Source organism: Apium graveolens, chromosome 10, assembly GCF_009905375.1.
Source record: "Apium graveolens cultivar Ventura chromosome 10, ASM990537v1, whole genome shotgun sequence".
Lineage (NCBI taxonomy): Eukaryota > Viridiplantae > Streptophyta > Magnoliopsida > Apiales > Apiaceae > Apium > Apium graveolens.
The window spans coordinates 229,004,196-229,027,487 of record NC_133656.1 but is presented as its reverse complement, the minus strand read 5'-3'; the positions used below and the strand labels follow the sequence as shown (position 1 = coordinate 229,027,487).

The window sequence follows — 23,292 nt, the reverse complement described above, 5'->3', positions numbered from 1 at the left end:
TCTATCAAATGCAATTTAGACTTGGCTGTAGATCTTTGAATACTTCCATGTTTACATCAGAATGGAAATGCTGCATTTTCTTGATTCCTCATAGAGGCTTCCACATTCCAGTTTGTCTCTGTCAACCCATGTGCCTCTGTCAGCTTGTGAATTGTCACTATCAACTGCTAATGAACTAAGCATCCATTGAAGCTTTCATCCGTTGATGCCTTATCCGTTGAGGCTTTATCCGTTGAAGCTTTATCCGTTGATACATTATCAGTTGAAGTGTTTATCTGTTGAAGCACTTATCCATTGATGGATATTATCCGTTGAAGCATTAGAGACATCCGTTGAAGCTTTGTTTCTTATCCGTTGAAGGTCTTCAATATCCGTTGATACTTCTTCACTTATACAAAATTACATGGCATGAAATATTTACAATTAGCCCTCCTATTTGCATATCCACTAGTAGTCAACATGACTGATAATTTCCTACAACATCTAAGAATTACAACTTGAATCCAGAGAATGAAATGTGCTACAATACTAAACTTATTGCTAAGTAAAGCTACTCCTTCACGGATAGCCAAGATGGTCTTATCCATTGAGGCTACAAACACTAGATTTCTACTTAAGTGTTTTGTTTAACTTATCATCAAACTAATACACATATTCCTAACAATCTCCCCCTATTTATGTCTACTAGAACTGTAGGCATAAATTTGGGTTTAGCTTGATGATAACAAAACACTTGACAAATATATAAACTGTAATAAAGCAGAAATTCAAAAGTGCTACAAAAATGTGTATGCTGAGATGGAATTGAAGAATTACATTGTTTCCAAGGGTGCTCCTTTAGCCTGAGCAGATTAGTTTCTTTTCCTTTGATTCCTTGTTTTCTTTCCTAGCCTCCTGTCATTCTCCTCTATTTGAAGTTGAAGTTGTCTGTAGAATTCAGCTTCATCTTCTTCATTGATGTCCAACTTAGATTGCATATCCTTGAGAGTTTCATTACTGGCAATCTTGAGCTGATCTTCAATTCTGAAAAATCTTCTGACTCCTTTGTTGTCTCTAAACTCCATCAACCAATGAGGTGATTTGTGAACTGTAATTCCTCTTTCTTGAATGAGTAATGTTCTAGGCAAGGCATTGGGCTCCCACCAAGTTTTCCTTATGTTGGCAATCTTGTTGAGAATCTCAGTCTTGGCAGTCCTGGTAAAGCCAGAATCCCTTTGTATGGCTGAGTAGACTCTAATCAAGGTAGAGTAGCCTTCATTCAGAATTCTGTAAAGAGGCCAAGTTCTTTCCCCATCTTCTTTGTATTTGAACACTAGTCTTGCTGGTAGCTGTCTGTAGGCAGCTATTCCCCTTACTTCCTCCTGCTCATCCAGATAGAGATCAATGTCTGAAAATTCTTTTATGTCACAGATGTGAACATAATCATCCTTAGAGGCTTGAGGCTTAGGCTTAGGCTTCTGTGTGAATTTGATTGAGGCTTTAGAGGGTGTTGATTTGATTCTTCTTTTCTGCTTCTTTGATGGTGGAGAAGAGGTTAGGAAGGTGGGCAATTTGATGGTGTCCCAATCAATTGGTTCCTCCTTGGGAATGATTGTTTCACCATGAATGTTCATGAAGGGGTCAGGCACAATGGGTTCAGGAATAGAGGGTAGTGGTTTGGATTTTGATTGGGTTTCTTCAGTCTTATCTACCATCTTTCTCTTTGATTTCAAAAGAAAATGTCATCATTGATGAAGTTGCATTGGTTGATGGTCTCAAACACAACTTATTGAGCATCAGTCAACTATGTGACAAAGGGAATACTGTTTCCTTCAATTCTGAAGCCTGTATTGTCACAAGTAAAAAGGACAATAAAGTGGTTCTAACTGGAGTTATAAAAGGAAATGTGTACTTAGCTGACTTCAACTCTACAGATGCAGAATCCATTATTTGTCTTTTCAGCAAAGCAAGTGCAGTTGAAAGTTGGCTATGGCACAAGAAGCTGTCCCATTTGAATTTCAAGACAATGAATGATCTAGTCAAAAAGGACTTAGTTAGAGGAATGCCTCTAGTGGAATTCACAAGGGATGGACTGTGTGATGCTTGTCAGAAAGGAAAGCAAAAGAAAGTATCATTCAGTAAGAAGCTTGAATCTGCAATTGATGAACCATTACAACTGCTACACATGGATCTTTTTGGACCAGTCAATGTATTGTCAATTTCAAGGAAAAGATATTGCCTAGTGATTGTTGATGATTTCTCTAAGTTTTCATGGGTCTATTTTCTTGGATCAAAGCCTAAATTTCTTTACAAGCAAACTGCAAATTCTTTCCTAAAAATTCCAATCACCACAAGCCAAACAAGTCTCAAGAAAATCTCAACCCTACCTTTAACCAAGCCTTCACTAAAAGTCAATCTTAAATCTGTTGGAAGAAAAACTAAGAAATTCAAGTCTTCTGAAAAAGTTGAAGTCACTGAAAGGGCCATATGGAACTGTTTCAAGCAATCTGACTTCCTACCTTTAAATTGGCGCATCTCAGATAAAGATCATTTTCAACATCTTGCTGAGGAAATAGTCAGAGTCTGGGTTGTATCTCTTTAAGAATTTTCTATGAAGATGGTTCTTTCACTTTTCTTGGCAGTGATCTAATGGATTCTCTCCCTCCCACAGAAATTAAGAGAATAATAAGTTTGTTAAATGACAAGGATACTGCCACAAGGGCATGGAGATCAGTTATAGCTGAGTGGTTGATTGAAAGGGAAGAAACAAGGAAATTGAATAAAGTTGAAGCTGAAGAGAGAAGGAGGAAGTATGATGAAGAAATTTAGATGTTTATAAAAACATCAGAAGAGCTTAAGGCAAGAGGAATGAGCAGAATCTCTAAAGATGGGAAATTTCTAAACATCAAAGGTGATAGATTCTTGAGATTTAGAATAGATTTGCTAGACAGTGGTTATCCCAAGATAGCAAGATAAAAACTTGTAGAAGCTCTAAGTGGAAAACCGATTATAGAAGAACTGGAAATTCTTGATCACTTGAAGGATGTTCTCAGGGAAGAAGCAGATACAAAAACTGTCTTTACCTGATACTTGTAATCATTGAACTTTGTAAATCTTATGTTGTACAAAATTTGTAATTCTATCAAACTTTGTGTATCAATTTTACTTTCCATCATTTTAAACTTGGGGTTAGTCTTGTTAACAGGCATGAATTTGTGTTTAACAATCTTCTCACAAATTGGGGGAGATTGTTGTGCAAGACATGCCTGTACTTTAACAAGACTAAGACAATTTGTCAACCTTAAGTAAGTTGTATTGTTATCTTAATTTGTATTTTGTACTTGTAACATTCAAAGTCTGTAAAAATGTCAAAGGAGCAGACTTGAGTCTTTTTTCATAAACAGTGTCAAGCCTAAGAATTCCATCTGGAAGAAGATTAAAAAGATCATGCCTCAGAAGAATTATGAAGTATAAATTTGTTTTAGGAAAAATATTCTAAGTCAAGATCTGTACAAGTCACAGATTTAGTGTTATAGAGAAGTCATTCGAGAAGTCCAAATGACTTATCAAGAAGTCAGGAAAGCTAATAGAGAACTTAGAGAGATATTGGCAAGTCAACTGAAGACATGAAGTTTGGAGATATTGACAAGTCATTTCCTCACTAGAGAACTCAGAGTTATCGACAAGTCTACATTCATTAGAGAACTCTGAGTTATCGATAAGTCAACGTCACTAGAGAACTCAGAGATATCGATAAGTCAAAATTCATTAGAGAACTCTAAGTTATCGACAAGTCAAAGTGAGGACATGAAGCTGAGAGATCTCAACAAGCCAAAGTCTCATTCGAGAACTCAGAGACCTCTACAAGTCAAATTTACTATGGAGTCTTAGAGATCTTGATAAGCTAATATACTTATCGAGATGTCAAGTTCTCTATAGACCAAATGGAGATCTCGAGGTAAAATCTCAAAGTACAAAATACAGACCAGTTCAATATCCAAGATATACAATCAACAAACAATCCAACCAGCTGGATTGACAAGTCTACAAAAAGCAGCTTGAAGGATGTGCAAGATCAATGGTGAAGATTAACTAGACAAAGGAAGATCAAGATAATCACAGGATGCTAAAGATATGTTAAGCCAGAAACAGTAGATTCACTTTTCCTAAAATGGAAATGACAAGTGACAGTTTAGTAAAGGTTAATAACATGACTTATTGTACACTGTGTAAACTAGTAGTTAACTGACTTATAAAGTTAACACTGGTCTTTTGTCAGTTGTAACAATTCAGATAGAAAATCTTGTAACACTCTCAAGAAGAAGCTAAGATCTTTATCAACAAAAAGAGCCTAGAAATTTTGTAGCAAAACATTCTTAATTTTAATATAAAATTAAGTGATTTTTGAAAATCTGTGTTCTTTATTCTTGCAAGTTTAATTTATGCATGAACACACTTTTACTACAAGATTTAATTTACTTTGTTAAACCATAATAGATTCAAGAAAAGCTTAAAAACAGTAAAACACATTCACCCCCCCTGTGTGTTATTCATTTCCTAACATTAACATATCCTTCTTTCATGAGGTACTCACTGAGACGATTATACCACATGCGGCCAGATTGCTTTAACCCATACAAGGATCTAATCAACTTGATTGAGTATAATTCTCGAGGTTTTAAATTACATGATTCAGGCATTTTCATTCCTTTAGGGATTTTCATGTATATATCATTATTAAGTGACCCATATAAATAAGCAGTCACAACATCCATTAAATTCATTTGGAGCCCTTCTAAAATCGATAAACTGAGTAAAAATCTGAATGTTATTGAATCCATTATCAGGGAATAAGTCTCTTCATAATCAATTTCCGGTCTCTGCGAGAAGCCTTGCGCAATAAGACGTGCTTTGTATCTTACAACTTTATTTTTCTCATTTCTTTTACGCACTAATACCCATCTATATCCAACGGGTTTTACACCTGCAGGTTTCTGAACAATAGGTCCAAAAACTTAACGTTTTTCAAGTGATTTTAATTCTGCTTCAATAGCTTCTTTCCACTTTGGCCAATCATTTCTTCTTTAACATTTATATATCGATCTAGGTTCATGATCCTCGATTTCCTCAATAATATCAAGTGCAGCTGCATATGCAAATATATCATCCATAATAATTTCTTTTCTATTCCACATTTTTCCTGAAATGACATAATTTATCGAGATCTCTTCATTGTCAACAATTTCAGGTGATTGATCATCTTTTGAAGACATCTCTTCAGTGATCAATTCAATTTCCTTTGAAATGATGTCATTTGGTGTACCAACCTCTTTATCAATTTTCCTTATTTTTCTTGGAGTTTTATCCTTGGACCCAATAGGTCTACCACGCTTTTGGCGTGATTTTGATTCATTTGCTTGCATAATTTTATTCTCTTTATCAGGAAGTTTAATCTTACAAGGTTTTGTCACGGTCTTGACATCAGTAAATACATCAGGCAATCTATTTGCGACTTCTTATAGGTGGATAATCTTTTGAACTTTAAGTTCACAATGATTTGTGCGAGGATCATAATGAGACAGGGATACTACATTCCATAAAATTTCTTGCTTTTCTTTTTCAAATTTTAACTTATCCCCCCCTAATACAGGAAAAATTGTCTCATCAAATGGACAATCGGCAAATCTTGCCTTGAATAAATCACCAGTCAAGTGCTCCAAATATTTAATAATCGAGGGAGAATCAAATCCAATATAACCCCTAATCTTCTTTGGGGTCCCATTTTTGTTCGATGGGGAAGAGATATCGGAACATAAACTGCACACCCAAAAAATTTCAAGTGAGAGATATTTGGTTCTTTATCATTTACCAGTTGTATTGGGGAATATTTATGATAAGAAGTCGGTCTTAATCGAACTAAAGAAACCGCATGTAAAATCGCATGTCCCCATACAGAATTTCATAAATTTGTTCTCATAAGTAAAGGTCAAGCAATCAGTTGTAGCCTCTTAATGAAAGTTTCGACTAGACCATTTTTAGTTTGTATGTCGGCAACAGAATGTTCCACTTCAATCCCAATTGACATACAATAATCATTAAAAGATTGGGATGTAAATTCTCATGCATTGTTCAATCTTATTTTCTTTATATTATGATCAGGAAATTGTGCTCTTATTCGAATGATTTGAGCAAGGAGTCGTGCAAAAGCAACATTATAAGTGGACGATAAACTAACATGTGACCATCGTGTTGATGCATCAATGAGTACCATAAAGTACTGAAATGGCCCAATAGATGGGGTAATTGGTCCACACATATCTCCTTGTATTCCTTCCAAAAAATTTGGGCATTCAATTACAACTTTTACTAGAGATGGTCTTGTTATCAATTTTCCTTGAAAACATGCAACACATAATAAATCTTTAGACAAAGGAACAATTTTGTTCTTAAGTGGGTGTCCATTTGAATTTTCTATAATCATTCGCATCATTATTGAACCCGGATGACCCAGACGATCATGCCATATAATGAAATTAGCAGGGTCCGATAATTTCTTGTTTATCACCATATATGACTCAACTGGATATATAAAGGTGTAATACAATCCAGATTTATATGAAGGGAGATTTTCCATTAATTTCTTTACCCCTGAAACAACCGATGTAATATATAAAAATTCTTCATCATTTTTATTTGTTGTCTCAGTGTGATAACCATTTTTACGTATATTTTTAAAACTCAAAAGATTTCCTTTTGATATGGAAGAAAACATTGCATCATCGATAGTTAATTGTGTACCATCAGGTAACACTATGCTTACTCTTCCGGAGCCCTCAATAAGATCTGATGCACCAGATATGGTGTTACATTAGATTTATCTAGCATTAGATGCGAAAAATATTTTTTGTTTTTCAATATTGTGTGTGTTGTTGCACTATCCGCTAAACAAAGTGACTCCTCATCTTTTATAGCACATAAAGTGAGGCTGCTAGCCATATTTCTTTCACAAGAATAATATGAAAATTAGGAATGTAATATCTCAAATATTTCATTGATAATAAGATAAGAAACGTATAATGATAATAAAAGTTCAAAACATAAATCTTGGAGTTCAAATAAACACATAAAAGCTTAACAAGACAAGACAATGCCTTAATATTCTAATTATTATCAGTGTTATCACCACCAAGTTTGACCATCGCCACATTTCCATTTTCGAAAAAATCAGCCACTTCCATGTGAGTAGTAGAGTTCAAAGTAGCAATTTGATTTCCTCCTCTAAGGTGTGCTTCAAGATGGGCAATGCCCAAAGGATCACTTTGTTCAGTAAAATTAGTCTCCACACCTTTCAAAGAAGCTTGATAGATCAATAAGGTGCTTGAAGGTATGACATGTACCACTCCAATGGCCTTTCATCCCACAATGATGACAAGTGCTTTCAACCTTCTTATCCATTATACTTTCTTTGGACTTTTCCTCATTTTTTGACCACTTCTGGTGGTGAGATTTTTTAAAATTTGAGAATTTTTGTGATCATGACCTCGACCATGTCCAAAACCACGTTCACGGGCACACCCACGTCCAAATCCATATCCACGCCCACGTTCACTTCCACGTCCAAATTGATTATTTCGTCCAAATTCATTACCAGTCGCAACATTCACTTCAGGGAATGATGTCGAACCAGTTGGACGAGCTTGATGATTTTTCATCAAAAGTTTATTATTTTGCTCGGCAAGAAGCAATATAAATATAAACACAAAATATTTTGTGAATCCTCGTTCACGATATTGCTGCTGCAGGAGCATATTATTGGCATGAAAAGTGGAGCATGTCTTTTCCAATATATCATTATCAGATATATTTTGACCACATAATTTCAGCTGAGAAGTAATATTAAACATTGCAGAGTTATACTCGCTTACACTTTTAAAATCTTGCAACGTCAGGTGTAGCCAATCATAGCGAGTCTTAGGAAGTATGATAGTTTTCTAGCGATCATATCTTTCTTTCAGATTTTTCCAAAGGGTTGTTGGATCTTTAACAACCAAATATTCCGTTTTCAATCCTTCATCAAGGTGGTGGCGGAGGAATATCATAGCTTTTGCTTTTTCTTATTCAGAAGATTTGTTCCCTTCTTTAATGGTATCACCAAGACCCATAGTGCTAAGATTAATTTCCGCATCCAAAATTCATGTTAATTAATTTTTTCCGGTGACATCAAGTGCGGTGAACTCAAGTTTTGTAAGATTCGACATTACAAGTACTAAAACAAATAATGTACAAAGTATTTTGAGAGCAAATATATATAAAAATTAAATTCAATGACGAATGTCACGTGACGGCATACAATGAACCATACTATATTAAATAATATGACCTTTTTAAAATTATCATTTAGAAAAAAATATATATAAACTGAATGGCTAAATAAAAGGGCACGCACATGTATTTATGATATAAATTAATTAATGAAGATATGGACAAGAACCATACAAGATGACATATAAATTACAATAGTTAAGATAAGAACATGTGGTTAAAACAGTCAACCACGTCACAAATTTATTTTCTTATTAAATAATAAATACATATGATCCCACCAAAACTATAATAAATTTAAGTATAAGAATAAGGTTTCAAAATCTAATGAAACAAAGATCATGTAATAAATCACGAGACATCATAACTAGTTAGAAATAAGAAAATTCAAAACCAAAGAAGTTTAAATAGATATTGAAAAAATTTAACACCCGTTGTTTAATTTTCACCCAGCCATTTTTTTTATTTCCAAACTAAATAGATTTTGAAATTCAATCACATTTAATTACAAATAGATATTAAGAATGGGGTAATCTAGCAATCTGCACTTCTTTACTATCACGTTAGAAAGATACAAGTCTCCCCACAAATTAATACGGGTATTTATTTAAATATGGGGCGAAGCTTTAGTCAAACCTAATAATATATATTCATTAAAAACATGTAAAACACATATGTCCAAAAATAAAAAGAAGTGCATGTGATGGTTTATACCCAGAGATCACGTATATAAAAGAATATTACTTAAAGTTAGGGCTGAGCATTCGGTCGGTTCGGTTTTTCGGTCAAAAACCGAACCGAACCGAAATAACCGAAAACCGATATTAAGTTTTTTTCTTAACCGAACCGGACCGAAATAAAAATTTGGATCGGTCCAAAACCGAACCGAATTATTGTTCGGTTCAGTTTCCATGAACCGAGATTTTAAGAAACCTGTGTCATATCATGATTAACAAACACGATTTACATACTTTAAAATTATTAAAATCTAACACACAAAAGGCACAAAATTGAGCAGATCAAAAATGGGAATCTTGAGATAGCAGGAAAACAAATTATATTAATCATTTGAGAACAGATCTTCAAAGAAAACAAGTATGATGATTATCAGAACATTTTCAAGACAAACCTTGCGAAAAATGCTAGCAATTTTATATTTTCACAATCCTCTTCAAATATGTATAAACACACGCAACAACATTCTTACATTGACAAGGAGTCTTTGATACTTGGAGGTGGAAGAATCGAACCGATGTTGATTGAAACTGAATCTGCTGCGCGACAACGGGTCTGTGTGATGTTAATTAGGTCATATGTTCCCTCATCCCTGTTAGTCGAGTCAGTGTATTTTCAGGTAATATTTACTAATTATATATAATTATCTATATTATATTATATATAAAATATAATTATATATATATTTCGGTTGAAACCAAACCAATATTTTGAAAATCCGAACTGAACCGATTTTATTTCGGTTAAAACCGAAAAACCGAAATAACCGAAATTTTAAAAAAAACTTAAACCATTCGGTTCGGTTTTTCGATTTCGGTTCGGTTTTGCTCAGCCCTACTTAAAGTGACATTATGATGAAATCATTCATAAACAAGCAGCTATATATAAGGTGCATGTTAATAGTGATATAGTTTACCTTAACTAATAACGAGCTTTAATTCTAAACTCCCTCACGGCCACCTTTTGCTTGCTTCTTGTTCCTACTTCTGCTACTTCTTTCTTCGGTAGATATCACTTTGCGAAACTCTAAAATCACTATGCAAAATTATCGTGCTGATAACGTATTATATATATAATATAAATGTACAAAAATTGAACTTGAGAAAAGTTATATAATAATAGAGAGGAAGATCATCATCTTTTTTTTTTCATCTATCTAAGCACATGTTTACAAGGTTTATATAGGATGAAACTTTGTAAGGTACGAGTAAGTGAAATGCCAAAGATTTGTACAATAATGATAAAAGATGAAAGACCAAGAGTCATACACTTTATATACACTTAATGTATATATTTTGTTTAGGCGCTTGAATAATAAAATAATAATATTTAATGTAAGGATGAATTTATTTTCCCTTTATAATATTAACATTGAAATTTATCAAATCAGATTAAAAAAATATTGAACCTGTATCAGAATACATGTATTTTTAGAGACAGATGAATAAGATTTCTTCGAGGAAGTTATCAAAGTGGAAGTCGGTATTATTTTGTGAGACTATGATAATATTTTATTTTCAGATAAATAGTATGTGATATTTAATAAAAAAATCAGGCATAATAATATATTTTTGGCATATTATTATATGAAAGATAATGTAATTGAACATGAATCTGATTAATAAAATCAACTAAATAAAATGAATATTTATTTTTTCACACACTCGCGGAGAAAAAATTAAAAGGTGAAAATAATGTATCCCTGTTAATTAATGAAGTACTAAATACATGAAACCCGGTACCTCACTACTTTAAGGGCAAAGGACAGATCTGACAAAGTTTTAGAAAAATTTGACAAAAATAACGGATACCGCGCTAGATGGCCATCTTTAGCCGAAGGGTTACACATTCGAGATTGGTGTATTCAAAATACGCATTCGCCAGCCATGTAAGTCTTATTCATTTTTTTTTTTAAAAAAAATTATGCTGGTTACGCATAAGTAGTGAGAGTATTCTCTTTACCATTTTTTTTAGTTTTGGGAAGTGATGAAATACGTATGCACAGAGAGGGTATTGTTGCAGAATAACCAAACCTTGCTTGGCTAATGTAAATACGCATTTGTGAGTTTTGTAATTCATATTCATTTTGTAATTTATTCATTTTGTAATTTATTTATTTTATTTTGTGAAGTAATTACGCATAAGGGAATGGTGTAATGTTGAATAATGTTGATTACGCATATTGAGGTGGAGTAATGTTGAATATTTGTTTTACAATTTATTAATTTATTTTTTAATATTTTTAAAAACCAATTAGGGAATTATTAATCCTAAAATATTAAAAAATGTAAAATTAGGGTCTGAAATGTGAATTAGTATTTGGTTCCTAGGCTTTCGGGCTTAAACCCTAAATCCTAAACCCTAAATCCTTTTATATTTTATTAATTAATTTTTTAATATTTCTAAAAACCAAATAGGGAATTATTGAACCCTAAAATATTAAAAAATATAAAATTAGGGTCTAAAATGTGGATTAGTGTTTGGTTCCTAGGCTTTCGGGTCTAAAGGCCCTAAAACCTAGGTTAAATTAGGGTTTAGGTTCTAGGGTTTATGGCCCTAAATCCTAAACCCTAAATCGGTGTACATTTAATTAATTTATTTTTTAATATTTCTAAAAACCAAATAGGGAATTATTGAACCCTAAAATATTAAAAAATGTAAAATTAGGGTCTAAAATGTGAATTAGTGTTTGGTTCCTAGGCTTTCGGGCCTAAACGCCCTAAAGCCTAGGTTAAATTAGGGTTTAGGTTCTACGGTTTAGGGCCTAAACCCTAAATCCTAAACCCTAAATCGGTGTATATTTAATTAATTTATTTTTTAATATTTCTAAAAATCAAATAGAAATTATTGAACCCTAAAATATTAAAAAATGTAAAATTAGGGTCTAAAATGTGAATTAAGGTTTAATGGGTTTACATATTATTAATTTATTTTTTTAATATTTCTAAAAATCAAAATGGGATCAATAAATCCTAAAATATTAAAAATTATTAAATTATGGTACAACCCTAAATTTTTTTAAAAACTCAATAAAAAAATAATGTAACATTAATTGTTGTACTTTTTTATTAATCTTTTATAAAATTAAATATTTCAAAAACTCAATGGGAATTATTGTAACAATTAATACTTATTAATAACAAAATTTTATTTCATAATTGAATATTTTTAAGACTCACACGTCTAACAAGCTACTCCAATATTGCCTCAATTTGAGAAAGTATGAACCCAAACACAAGTTGGAACTTAATTTGGGAATTAATATGATACTTGTGTGTATATAAAAAATGGGCTGTTATGTTAATTACTAGGTTGGGCCAGGTTATATTGATTACGCATTTACCAGCGTCAGGTTCAATCGGCCACATTTGGCCAATCTTATGAATCCGGCTATTTTAGTATTATTTAATAAAAATTCAGCTATTTATGTCATATTTTCCTACTTTAACGGGGCCAAGATTCAAGAATCAGTTATCATAATTTATTTTTAACAAGAAAGTTTAAAATGATACCCAAATGAATTTTAATAGTAATATTCGTGATTATATGAGCAATATTTGATTCTATTCTATCTAGATATAATTGATTAAAATTTGAAAGATTATTATATAATTTACGATAGAGTTGATGTATGATTTCATAAAACTGTATCACTTTACTTTAATTTTGGAAATGATTAAGCTTGAATAAGTTTTTTTTTTCTAGTTCAATTTGGCTCACAGAAAATCGGTATGGACCTTTAATCCGAATTGGATCAGGCCGAATCAAATATAGCTGATCTGGTCTCCGATTTTTAAAATTTTTAAAAAATAGATTTTCAATCTAGTTCAAATCTGAAAAAAATCGGTGTAAACCCGAATGGACATGATAAGTGTATATTATTATTTTACCTTTATTTTATTACTTAAAAGATCATATATAAAAATTAAATATTTATGTATATCATATTTTAATGATCCAAATTAATTAGTTAATAAATTAATTTAATAAAAAATTGACACTACACTTTAAATTACTAAATTGTGTATGTGATAATGTATTGATATACATATGTTTAAAATTTAATATTTTCTTTTAAAATAATAAAATATGCATTTTTAATTTTTTATTTCCTTACAAAGTAGCAAACTTTTCTATGTATATAAATTGAAAGAAAAATCAAAATTAAATTATATAAAATAGAATTTTATATAAAATATTACTTAAAGCGGTCCGATTCCGGTCTAATTCAAATTTTTTCTATCTGGCTGAATATAAATCCGTAATTTTATAAAATTCGGTCTGATTTAATTATAATTTTTGATTTTGGACTTAGGGGTAAGGATTAAACCGAAAAAGTTATAGAGAAATAAGAAAGAGTCAGCCAAGAAGACAAGTCACAGATTTCACTTGGCCAAATTTAGTTGTTGGTTAATGAATTTTGCTGAAGAAATGTTTATTGCGTTCTGTTGGGGTAGTAGTAAATTGTACTACACTAGATTAGTATTGTACGAGCTCGATAGTACAAATGAAAGAGTAATTTCACATTTGGAATAATAATTTTAATTATGGTTTTACGGAGTTAATTCTTTTTACTAATAAAGTTTGTTTAATTTTACAAGCATTGTGGAGTGTACTGCTTTCTTTCTTCCAATTTAACGACTGTACTACAGTAAAAACAGCGTGCTTGTACAATACTACCTGTAAATTGAAATGTCATGAAATTTCAATATATAAAAAACATTTCTGCTGAGGTTGTACAAGCTTTTGTGCTGAATTTCAGTGAAGGTCACAGGTATGTGTCTATCTGTACTGTTTTAAATCATGTTCTGTCTGAAGTTTGATTAGTTTATGGATACATAGGACAATGTATATCATTCTTGTTCAACAAATGCATAACATAGTTTTTTTTTTATTATTATTATTATTATAATTCTGAGATGTAAAATGAGTTACTATATATGAAATAACATACATGGTGCAGTTCGATATCTTTATCAATTAGACATTCATCAGTTGTTTGTTTTAATGCCCTTCTCAAAGGTGCATGTTGTGTAGTATTTCATCGTAGTCTTGTAGTTCTGCATTGAGTTTCTAAACGATGTTCTTTGGTGAAGAGATATCTAGTTAAAATGGAAAATTTACCGAATGTCGAGATAGAAGAGGCTATGGTTATAGAGAGCATTCCTCCCTGGACAAGTCACATTACGATTCGCGGAGTATTTGCTAGTATAATCATTGGGATAATTTACAGTGTGATAGAAATGAAGCTCAATCTCACCACTGGTTTTGCTCCAAATTTCAATGTTTCGGCAGCATTTGTTGCTTTTGCATTTATCCGTACCTGGACAATGCTACTTCACAAGGCTGGATTTGTATCAACCCCCTTCACGAAACAGGAGAATACAGTTATCCAGACCTGCGCTGTTGCATGTTATAGCATAGCCTTTGGAGGTACTTATCAGTAAAAAATTTGACATAGCTTGAATGTGTTTCATTCAAGTTTGTAACAGATTACTTGTGCAATATTTAACAGCTCTATGTAAATGTGAAGGTAAATTTATTATTTTCATGGCTTAGAACTAGTTTGCTAAAACAATTTGATGTGGTATTGTTAGGGGGGTTTGGTTCTTATGTTTTGGGACTTAATAAGAAGACATATGAGCAAGCAGGGATTAATACAGAGGGGAATCCACCAGGTAGCTACAAGGAGCCTGCACTTGGTTGGTTAATTGGTTTCCTCTTTGTTAGTAACTTTGTTGGGTTGTTGGCCTTGGTACCTCTCCGGAAGGTATGATTTGGATTATCTCGTTACATCATTGGAAAACAAACGATACATTTTTCTTTTGATAGATATAAATTCATGAAAAAAATGGTTTTGATTATTATAAATTGATCATTGTCTGAAGGTTCTGGTAATAGACTATAAGTTAGCATATCCAAGTGGTACAGCAACAGCAGTGCTTATCAATGGGTTTCATACCCCCAAGAAAGACAAGAAGGCAAAGTAAGATATCTTATCTGAGTATGTAATCCTTTTCTGAATAAGAAATAGATATCTGGATAATGAGAAATATAAAAGATACCTACTTTCTCGTCATCTTTTTGCAGGAAGCAGATTCATGGATTTATGAAATGTTTCTCACTTAGCTTTCTCTGGGGATTTTTTCAGTGGTTTTATTCAGGTGGAAAAGGTTGTGGATTTGCAAACTTCCCTACATTTGGGTTACAAGCCTGGAAACAATCGTGCGTAATTAAATTACTAGTTCTTGTATCTTCTTTTTTTTTTTGGGCACATAGAGGACTTTCCTGTTCTTGTTCTTCATATATTACTGATATACGTTGCATCTTGCAGATTTAATTTTGATTTCAGCTTGACATATATTGGAGCTGGAATGATATGTTCTCATACAGTGAACTTATCTTTGCTTTTTGGAGCTGTGATTTCTTGGGGACTAATGTGGCCTCTCATAGGAGAACAAAAAGGTGTTTGGTTTCCCAAAACACTACCAGAAAGCAGCATGAAGAGTTTAGATGGATATAAGGTTTCCTGATATGCAGTAACTTTTTTTTCAATGTTCGGTAAATTTATCAGTGCATTATTAAACTTATTTACGACTTCCAGGTTTTCATATCTATTGCTCTCATCCTAGGGGACGGAGTCTACAATTTTTCAAAGACACTATATTTCACCGCCAGTAGCATATATGCCAATTTGAATAAGAAAACAAACCGAATATGTAAGTAGGGAGACATTATTAAACTGTTCCTACAATTCATTGATTTTTGGTTTGATTGATTTTTTAATCTATATCCAGCTTCAGTTGATAATATGGATGCCCTTGATGATCTTCGAGAAAATGAATTATTCCTGAAGGATAGAATTCCCTTATGGCTAGCCTGTACTGGATACGTGCTATTTTCTGTCATCTCTATTATTATCATCCCTCTAATATTTCCTCAGCTCAAGTGGTATTATGTTGTTGTTACGTACATTCTAGCGCCTTTTCTAAGCTTTTGTAACGCTTATGGAGCTGGCCTGACAGACCAAAACATGGCTTATAACTACGGAAAAGTGGCCCTCTTCATAGTTGCAGCTTCATCTGGGAAGGACAATGGTGTGATTGCAGCACTCGTTGCATGCGGTCTGGTAAAATCTATGCTTTCAATGGCTTCAAATCTAATGCAAGATTTAAAGGCAGGTCATCTAACCCTCACATCCCCTCGATCAATGCTACTAAGTCAGGCCATTGGAACAACAATTGGTTGTGTGGTAGCGCCTGTCACCTTCATGATCTTTTACCGCGCTTTTGATATTGGAAATCCTGATGGAGAGTACAAAGCTCCATATGCCATCATATACAGAAACTTGGCAATTTTGGGAGTTGAAGGCTTTTCGTCGTTGCCTCACCATTGCTTGCAGCTTGCTTATGGATTTTTCGCCTTTGCCATAGCAGCTAATCTTGTAAGAGACATTTCTCCACAGAAGGTAGGGAAGTGGATGCCACTTCCAATGGTGATAGCTGTGCCATTTCTCGTCGGGGCAAACTTTGCTATTGATATGTGCATTGGGAGTTTGATTGTTTATGTATGGCACAGAGTAAACAAGAAGAAGGCTAGTTTCATGGTTTCTGCAGTTGCATCAGGTTTAATCTGTGGAGATGGGTTGTGGATTCTTCCTGCCTCTATTCTTGCTTTGGCTAAAGTCAATCCTCCAATCTGCATGAACTTCCTAGCTGCAAAATCTCAGTAAAAAAACAGAAAGAAAATTACTCCAATCTAATGGCCTTTTTGTTAGAAAAAAATGTAGTGTACACCAAGGCTATGTAGATGAAAAGTTTGACAACATTTTTTTTTTTTTTTGCTAAATAACATTTTATATTTTTTATTAAGAAAAGATGTATATTTGGCAAGAAAATTAAGAGGAGGTTGAGTGACAGTTAGAGAGTTGAGAAAATTTGGGTGATTTGGTAGGCTAGGCACAATGGCAGGTACTGGTTAGGGGCTTGTGTTTACATCTCTTTTAATCAATAACCCAAGTTCTTGACTTCCAATTCTATGAAGAAGAACGTGTCATGTCAAAGACTGGGGAGTATGAATGTTTTTTTTTCCTGAAGTCATACTTTATCGTTTTAGTAGTTAGTTATTTGAATCAGTTTATTTTTTTAAAATTCGGGTAGCTTTTACTCAACTAATCCAGACACTGGTGCATGTTAATCCACTTACACCACTTACTTTTGTGTCTTTCGTGAATTGAAATTACTTGCATGTCTTCAGGTGAATTGGGACTTGTTTGGTATTAATTTCATTTACAGATACTAGTCAATTGTAAATTTTATTTTAAAAATAAATCAGTTAATTGTTTACTTTTAAAATAATATTTATTCTCTAATTCAATAAATTTCACTAAAATTTTCATTTTCTCCTCTTCTTTTATATGTTTAATATTAATAATTGAGTGGAACGAAACGAGAACGAACCAAATAAAAATTAAAGTAAAATCTCGATAAACGAATAATTTCATCAAATAAATATTTTTCTCAATTTGAATATAATAAATAAAATGTAACTTTAACTACAATAAATTGATAATCTTATTAAATAAATAAAATTTGCAGATTCCCAACATATTTATTTATCAAAATTTACATCACAAGTAACCCCCACAACCACTCAAAACCTACAAGACTTCTCTAGATGCTTCCAACTCCTAAAAAAGTCAAATTTACGTTATTCTTTTGAAAGAAAGTCGATCATACGTTATTCCAAATACCTGCTGTGATAAATACATTACTTCCTTTTTAAGCGATACCTTTAAATATAAATATTTGAATATTTGATCAGTATAGATTATATACAATTTCATAAAAAGATTCATAATTGTCCTCTTGGATATCAAAAACAACTTAATTAACTCTAATATAGTTAATAAAATTTAAAATCCTAAACAAATATATTTCTATACATTTATCAATTTTAATTAAGAGGTGTATATTGCAAATAAATATTAATTTTGAATAATACTATAAATTGTAGAAATTAAAAGATATTTATAAATTTTTAAAATCAAATAAAATTCGATCTCATCCGAACCGAACCGAAGCAAAACAAGTTGAAGACTAACCCACGCCCATCTCTCACTAATATAAAAAGGGGCTGTTGAGATTGTGTTGGTCACACTCGAGTCCTGAGAAAGTAAGCTCACTTCCTCCCCACATCATTGTCATCTATGTCTAATCATAAAATAATACTAAAAAAATGAGTCTAAATCTGAACTGAATATTTTATACTATTAAAACTGACCCAGAAAACAATAAGAAAAATATGATCTTTTTGTCGATTATTTTTATGTATTTGTGTTTATATATTTTATTGTGTAAAGGGTGTGTTGAAAATTGAGTGTTTGTTTGTGTGCAGGCGTAGAAGCAGCAAAAGATGGGGTCAGATCCGAAAATTCATGTGTTTGATGAAGTGGCTAAGCACAACAAGACTAAAGATTGTTGGTTGGTTATCTCTGGAAAGGTCAGATCTTTTTTAACCCCCTCTTTTGAATCTTGATCTTTTGAATTTTATGTGATTTTTTGTGATTTTATGATGAATTTTAAGGTTTGGTGATTAGATTAGTTTGTTGAATGTGTTTGTGTTTATATATGTGATGATCTATGTTTGACCTGGGTTTTTTTTCTTGATTTATTGTGATGTGTATTACTATGTTTGAATTTGTTTTGTTGTATATGTATAGAGAATTTATGTGGGTAATTATAGGCATGCCAGGATGCATAGTGATCTGGGTCATATAAACGTTTTATATGTTTCTCTTGTGTTGATCTGTCAAAGTTTTCTTTTTTTGACCCAAATCCCTGACTTGTGTCAGGAGAAAATGTCTGCGGCTTTTAAAGATTGCATTTTAATATTACCTGATTATTGTTGGGAATACTTGTGGTATGATTTCGACTGTTTGAAGGGTTAATTTTGGTACTTTCTGTGATCCTTTCGAGTCTATGTAAGGAACCCTCGAGGTTAGCTCAGGGGTTATATGGCTTGATCATACAAATGTTTTGCCTGAATAATTGATGGTTACATTTGTTTTTGCATACTCGTGTTTAGTTAGTATGAGATGTAGGGATTGGTTATATGAACTGTTTCTGTTTGAAACAAATTCACATATTACACGCAGTTCCATTTGTCACAGTAAAACCTGTTTAAGATTTGATAATTGTAATTGACTACTACATGGTAATTGTCTGCTCTGTTAACCACATTGTAATTGCCTACTCTGTCTAAAATGAACATTTCTCATCTATGTGATCTGGAATCAGATGTAGTCCAACATGGATTAAATTCAAGTATTAGTCTAGGTAATATTTGAGAACTTGTTCATGTTTTTGGCTGAGAATGAGATGTTCGTCGCACATACCCATGTCCTAGTGTGAGTCTCAAATAAAGAGTCTGGATTACTAGGTCATCATGGATATTGGGTAGGAGTTTCATATATTAAATACATTATTTTGAGTGGTACTCATCCAAATTAGTTTATTTTGAAGGAATGTATTGAGGTGTTGAACCCTTCAAATTGTTTAGTCGGTGTTATATGTGCTGCTAGTAGTGTAGCCTGCTTAAGCATGACATATTGTGAGTTGTATCATTTTAATTATTATTAGTAATAGTAATATTATTATTGTTTTTATGACGGTCAAGATAAATTTTCGATATCTTGAAATCTTTTTCTTGCTCTGTAACCCCAAAATTTCTGTATCAGGTGTATGATGTAACAGCATTTATGGATGATCATCCTGGAGGTGATGAAGTACTGCTATCATCAACTGGTATAGTGCTATGTTATACTATATGCATATTATTCATCGACGGCATTACTTGTATCTTTTGTTAGATGAGCTCTAAAATAGATTTCAATCTTTTGCAGGGAAAGATGCAACTGATGATTTTGAAGATGTTGGCCACAGTGATAATGCTAGGGAGATGATGGAGAAGTATTACATTGGTGAGATAGATGCTGCAACTGTTCCCCAGAAGCGTACTTTCACTTCACCACAGCAAAGCAACTACAACCCTGACAAGTCTTCGGAGTTTATCATTAAGATTTTGCAGTTTCTTGTCCCCATTCTCATTTTGGGCTTGGCTTTCGCAGTCCGAAAATACACCAAAGAGAAGTAATTGCACTGGCTGAAGGATTAGGTGGTTGGTCATGTTATGCACTGGCAAAGTCAAAACAATACCGTTGTTTTAGTAATGTGTTTGTGCCTGCTTCATGAAATATCTAGTATTCTAGTCAATTTATTGGTTGTGCAGTATTGGATGTGTTGGGGAAACAGGTGTATCACCAGTCCAATTGAACTATGTTATTTTGTTCGGTGTCAATCACAAATTTCAAATATATTTTTCTCTTTATAGACCCATCGGGTCGTTAATAATATTAAAAAGGGTGCTTGAATAGTTAGTTGGATTCAACATTTTTCTCCTTGGTCCCAAGATTACATACATTCTTTTATGATGGAAAACCCGAGGCCACGTGTCACCACTTATATCAAAGTAAATTGTTGAAAGTATCAATTTAATTGTGCAAAGTGTCTCAGTAAATGGGTTATGTCCAGTATGTTCAGCTGAGGAGGAAACAGTCCTGCACGCACTAGTTTTGTGTCCAGGTCTGGACAATTCAAATGCTATCATCTCAGACTGGTTTAAGAAGATGTTAGACGGGTGCAATATGGAGAGACGAGCTGCGATGGCTACGTGTTGAGCAGTGTGGAAAGCCCGCAATGACCTGGTTTGGAATCAGAAATGCTCTTCAGTTAATAGAGTAGTTGCTACAGCAACGCAGTACCTTATGCAATGGAAACGCCCAAGATAGATCGACTACTGCTCTTCTTCAACCTTACTAGCTGAAGATGGAGCTTTTAATTGGGTCAATCTGACACACTTAAGGTAACCGTTGATGCAGCTATCAGACGGTGAAGAGTATGGCATGGGGATGGGGCTGGTGGCTAGAGCCTAGAGATTGGACAGGTGGTCTAGTTCAGGTTAGAACTGCGCTTTACCGTGGACAGGTGTCACCAGAGATTGCAGAAGTAATGGCTGCGAAGGAAGCGCCTAAGTTGGATTGAACATGACGTGCCAACAATATTATTATTATATTATTAGACTATAATTTTAGGAGATTGTTTCTTTATTATAATTTTCCAACCCCCGAGGTTGTTGTCTTATATTTATACTAAGTCCTCAAATGGACTTTTTCCTTACAAAATGGGTCTTCTTGGGCTTTATTCCTTTGGGTCCCCTTGTCTTGATCCAACATTTGTCCCCCTCCCAGTTTGCGCAATATCTTTAGATTTGCGTTTTTCTACTTCTTCACTTTTGCGCTTTGGATTTTGAGATTTTGCTTCGATATCTGAATGAAGTTAGTGATCGGATAGGGGAATAAAAAGAATCAGGAATGACAAGAAAAAATAAACATGAAAATAAGAAGTGATTATAAACTTAAGATAGAAGTCAAATGTGTGTGCCCGAAGAAGAAATAAAAACAATGTTTGTTTGTTTTTTGTCTTGTTGTTGCTATCTTTTTCTTTTTCTTTTTTCTTTTTTTTAGGACATATCTATAGCTGTTCATGTATGCTTTTGAATTTAATTTTCTTTTTCAGGTTTCTTTACAGATTGGCGGGCTAGGCTCTTCGGTTTCCTCCCAGGCTATCTAAAAAGCAGCTGCTGCACGCCTTCCGTTCACAACCCGTTTGTAAGTTATTCTCTTCCCCTCTTCTTTCTTCGTTCTTATCTGCGAGTTAATCATACTTGTCTGTAGTTTGCAAATTTAAAATGGCCGACTTTTCCTCGTCGTCGTCTTCGCGTAGTGCTTCCAATCGGGATCCTGGGAAGCGACCTTTAGAGGAGGGTGATGAAGAGTCTGTTTTGAACTTGGATAACCTTGAAATCCCGGATTTAGGTCAGTGTGGATCTTTTGATTTTCTCGAGAGCGATGAGTTTCTAAGGGGTATGCCTACCGATCCTTTGCCTTCTCCTCCCCTAAGTCCTCGTACCTTATATTTCAGGAATGGGGTAGTTGAGGAGAGCCTTCAGTTAGGTAGGATCGAGTTCGAGAGTAAACCTAGTCTGAATTATCTTAGTTACTACATCACCGTCGAGCCTCTTCCCCTTCGGAATGCATGGAGTTACAATGATTATGTTTCAATTTGGTCTCCGTTTGCCGATGCATCCCTTCTTCCTGACGATGTATGAGGCTATCGGGTGTGGTTTAGGGCAATTGACGCCGAATTCTATTGCTCAGTTAAGTGGTTTCGTGGCATTGTGTTGTGATAAGGGTCAACCTCTGACTCTGAAGTTGTTTTTCTCTATTTATGGTGTGCGATATTATGGCGGGCAGGTATACTTCGACTCTCGACATAAGAGAATGAAGATTGTTAGCGTTAGATCGTCGAACTCCGGTTATCACACCCAATGGTTATTCGTTGGGGGTCCTGATTTGGTATTTGTAAAGCCTAGTGGGAAGGTTAGTCAGGGTACGATCGATTATTTGAACAACTTGGAGAAACACGATACTGCTTACCTCGATGAGTTTCATGGGTCGAGGACGTGGTATACGCATTTAGACTTGAAGGATTCTAGCTTTTTGGAAATGCACGATTGTAAGGGGGATGTCTTATTTGTTGTTGCCCCTATTTTGTTTATGTAACTTGTTTTGTTTTTGTAGTTGTTACCGTAAGTTCTTGTCAGTTTGCTTTCATATGTGTATATATAGAGTTTCTGATTTGCTCCTTTTTATTTTTGTGTTCCAGTGGCAGGAGCTTCCTTGAAAAAGATTTTAGACGGCGAGGTTCGAGAAGGAATGGATAAAGCAATGATGATGTTGTTGCAACGTGCTTCGAGGAGGCCTTCTGATGCGGCTAGACCTCGACCATCCGGGGTTCCACATTCTGTTTCTATAGAATTGCTCGATGACTAGAGGAATAAGGTGGTCGAAGATAATGAAAGGGTTGTGTCGGACATCGTCCGTGTGGAGACTAATCCTCGTAAGCGTCTTCGAAGGGAAGAAGATGAGGTCTTGGCTGGTGGTCAGGAGGTTGCTGCCGAGGGAGTGAACAAGACTGTGACGGTTGCTCGGAATAAGGTTTTTATGGGGAATACTGTCGATCCGCGTTCTAAGAAGGAGGTGATGAGGGTCGAGATTCAGCCCTCTGAGAGATGGACGGGTGGATCCACCGTGCCCTTGAGGGTGTTTAATCTTTTCAATCTTCCTCAGGATTCGGT

The 23,292-nt window shown here is 33.8% G+C and overlaps 2 protein-coding genes across 2 annotated transcripts; both read left to right on the top strand.

The window, feature by feature from the left end:
• Nucleotides 1-13,971: 13,971 nt before the first annotated feature.
• On the top strand, nucleotides 13,972-17,087 carry LOC141690057 (metal-nicotianamine transporter YSL2-like). The gene is made up of 7 exons (XM_074494649.1): nucleotides 13,972-14,469; nucleotides 14,634-14,806; nucleotides 14,925-15,022; nucleotides 15,127-15,261; nucleotides 15,371-15,560; nucleotides 15,641-15,755; nucleotides 15,834-17,087. Exons 1-7 carry the CDS (start codon nucleotides 14,148-14,150, stop codon nucleotides 16,766-16,768), a joined length of 1,968 nt encoding a protein of 655 aa, XP_074350750.1. The 5' UTR covers nucleotides 13,972-14,147; the 3' UTR covers nucleotides 16,769-17,087.
• A 1,213-nt stretch (nucleotides 17,088-18,300) lies between these two features.
• On the top strand, nucleotides 18,301-20,426 carry LOC141690058 (cytochrome b5). The gene is made up of 3 exons (XM_074494650.1): nucleotides 18,301-18,537; nucleotides 19,775-19,841; nucleotides 19,940-20,426. Exons 1-3 carry the CDS (start codon nucleotides 18,451-18,453, stop codon nucleotides 20,188-20,190), a joined length of 405 nt encoding a protein of 134 aa, XP_074350751.1. The 5' UTR covers nucleotides 18,301-18,450; the 3' UTR covers nucleotides 20,191-20,426.
• Nucleotides 20,427-23,292: the final 2,866 nt, after the last annotated feature.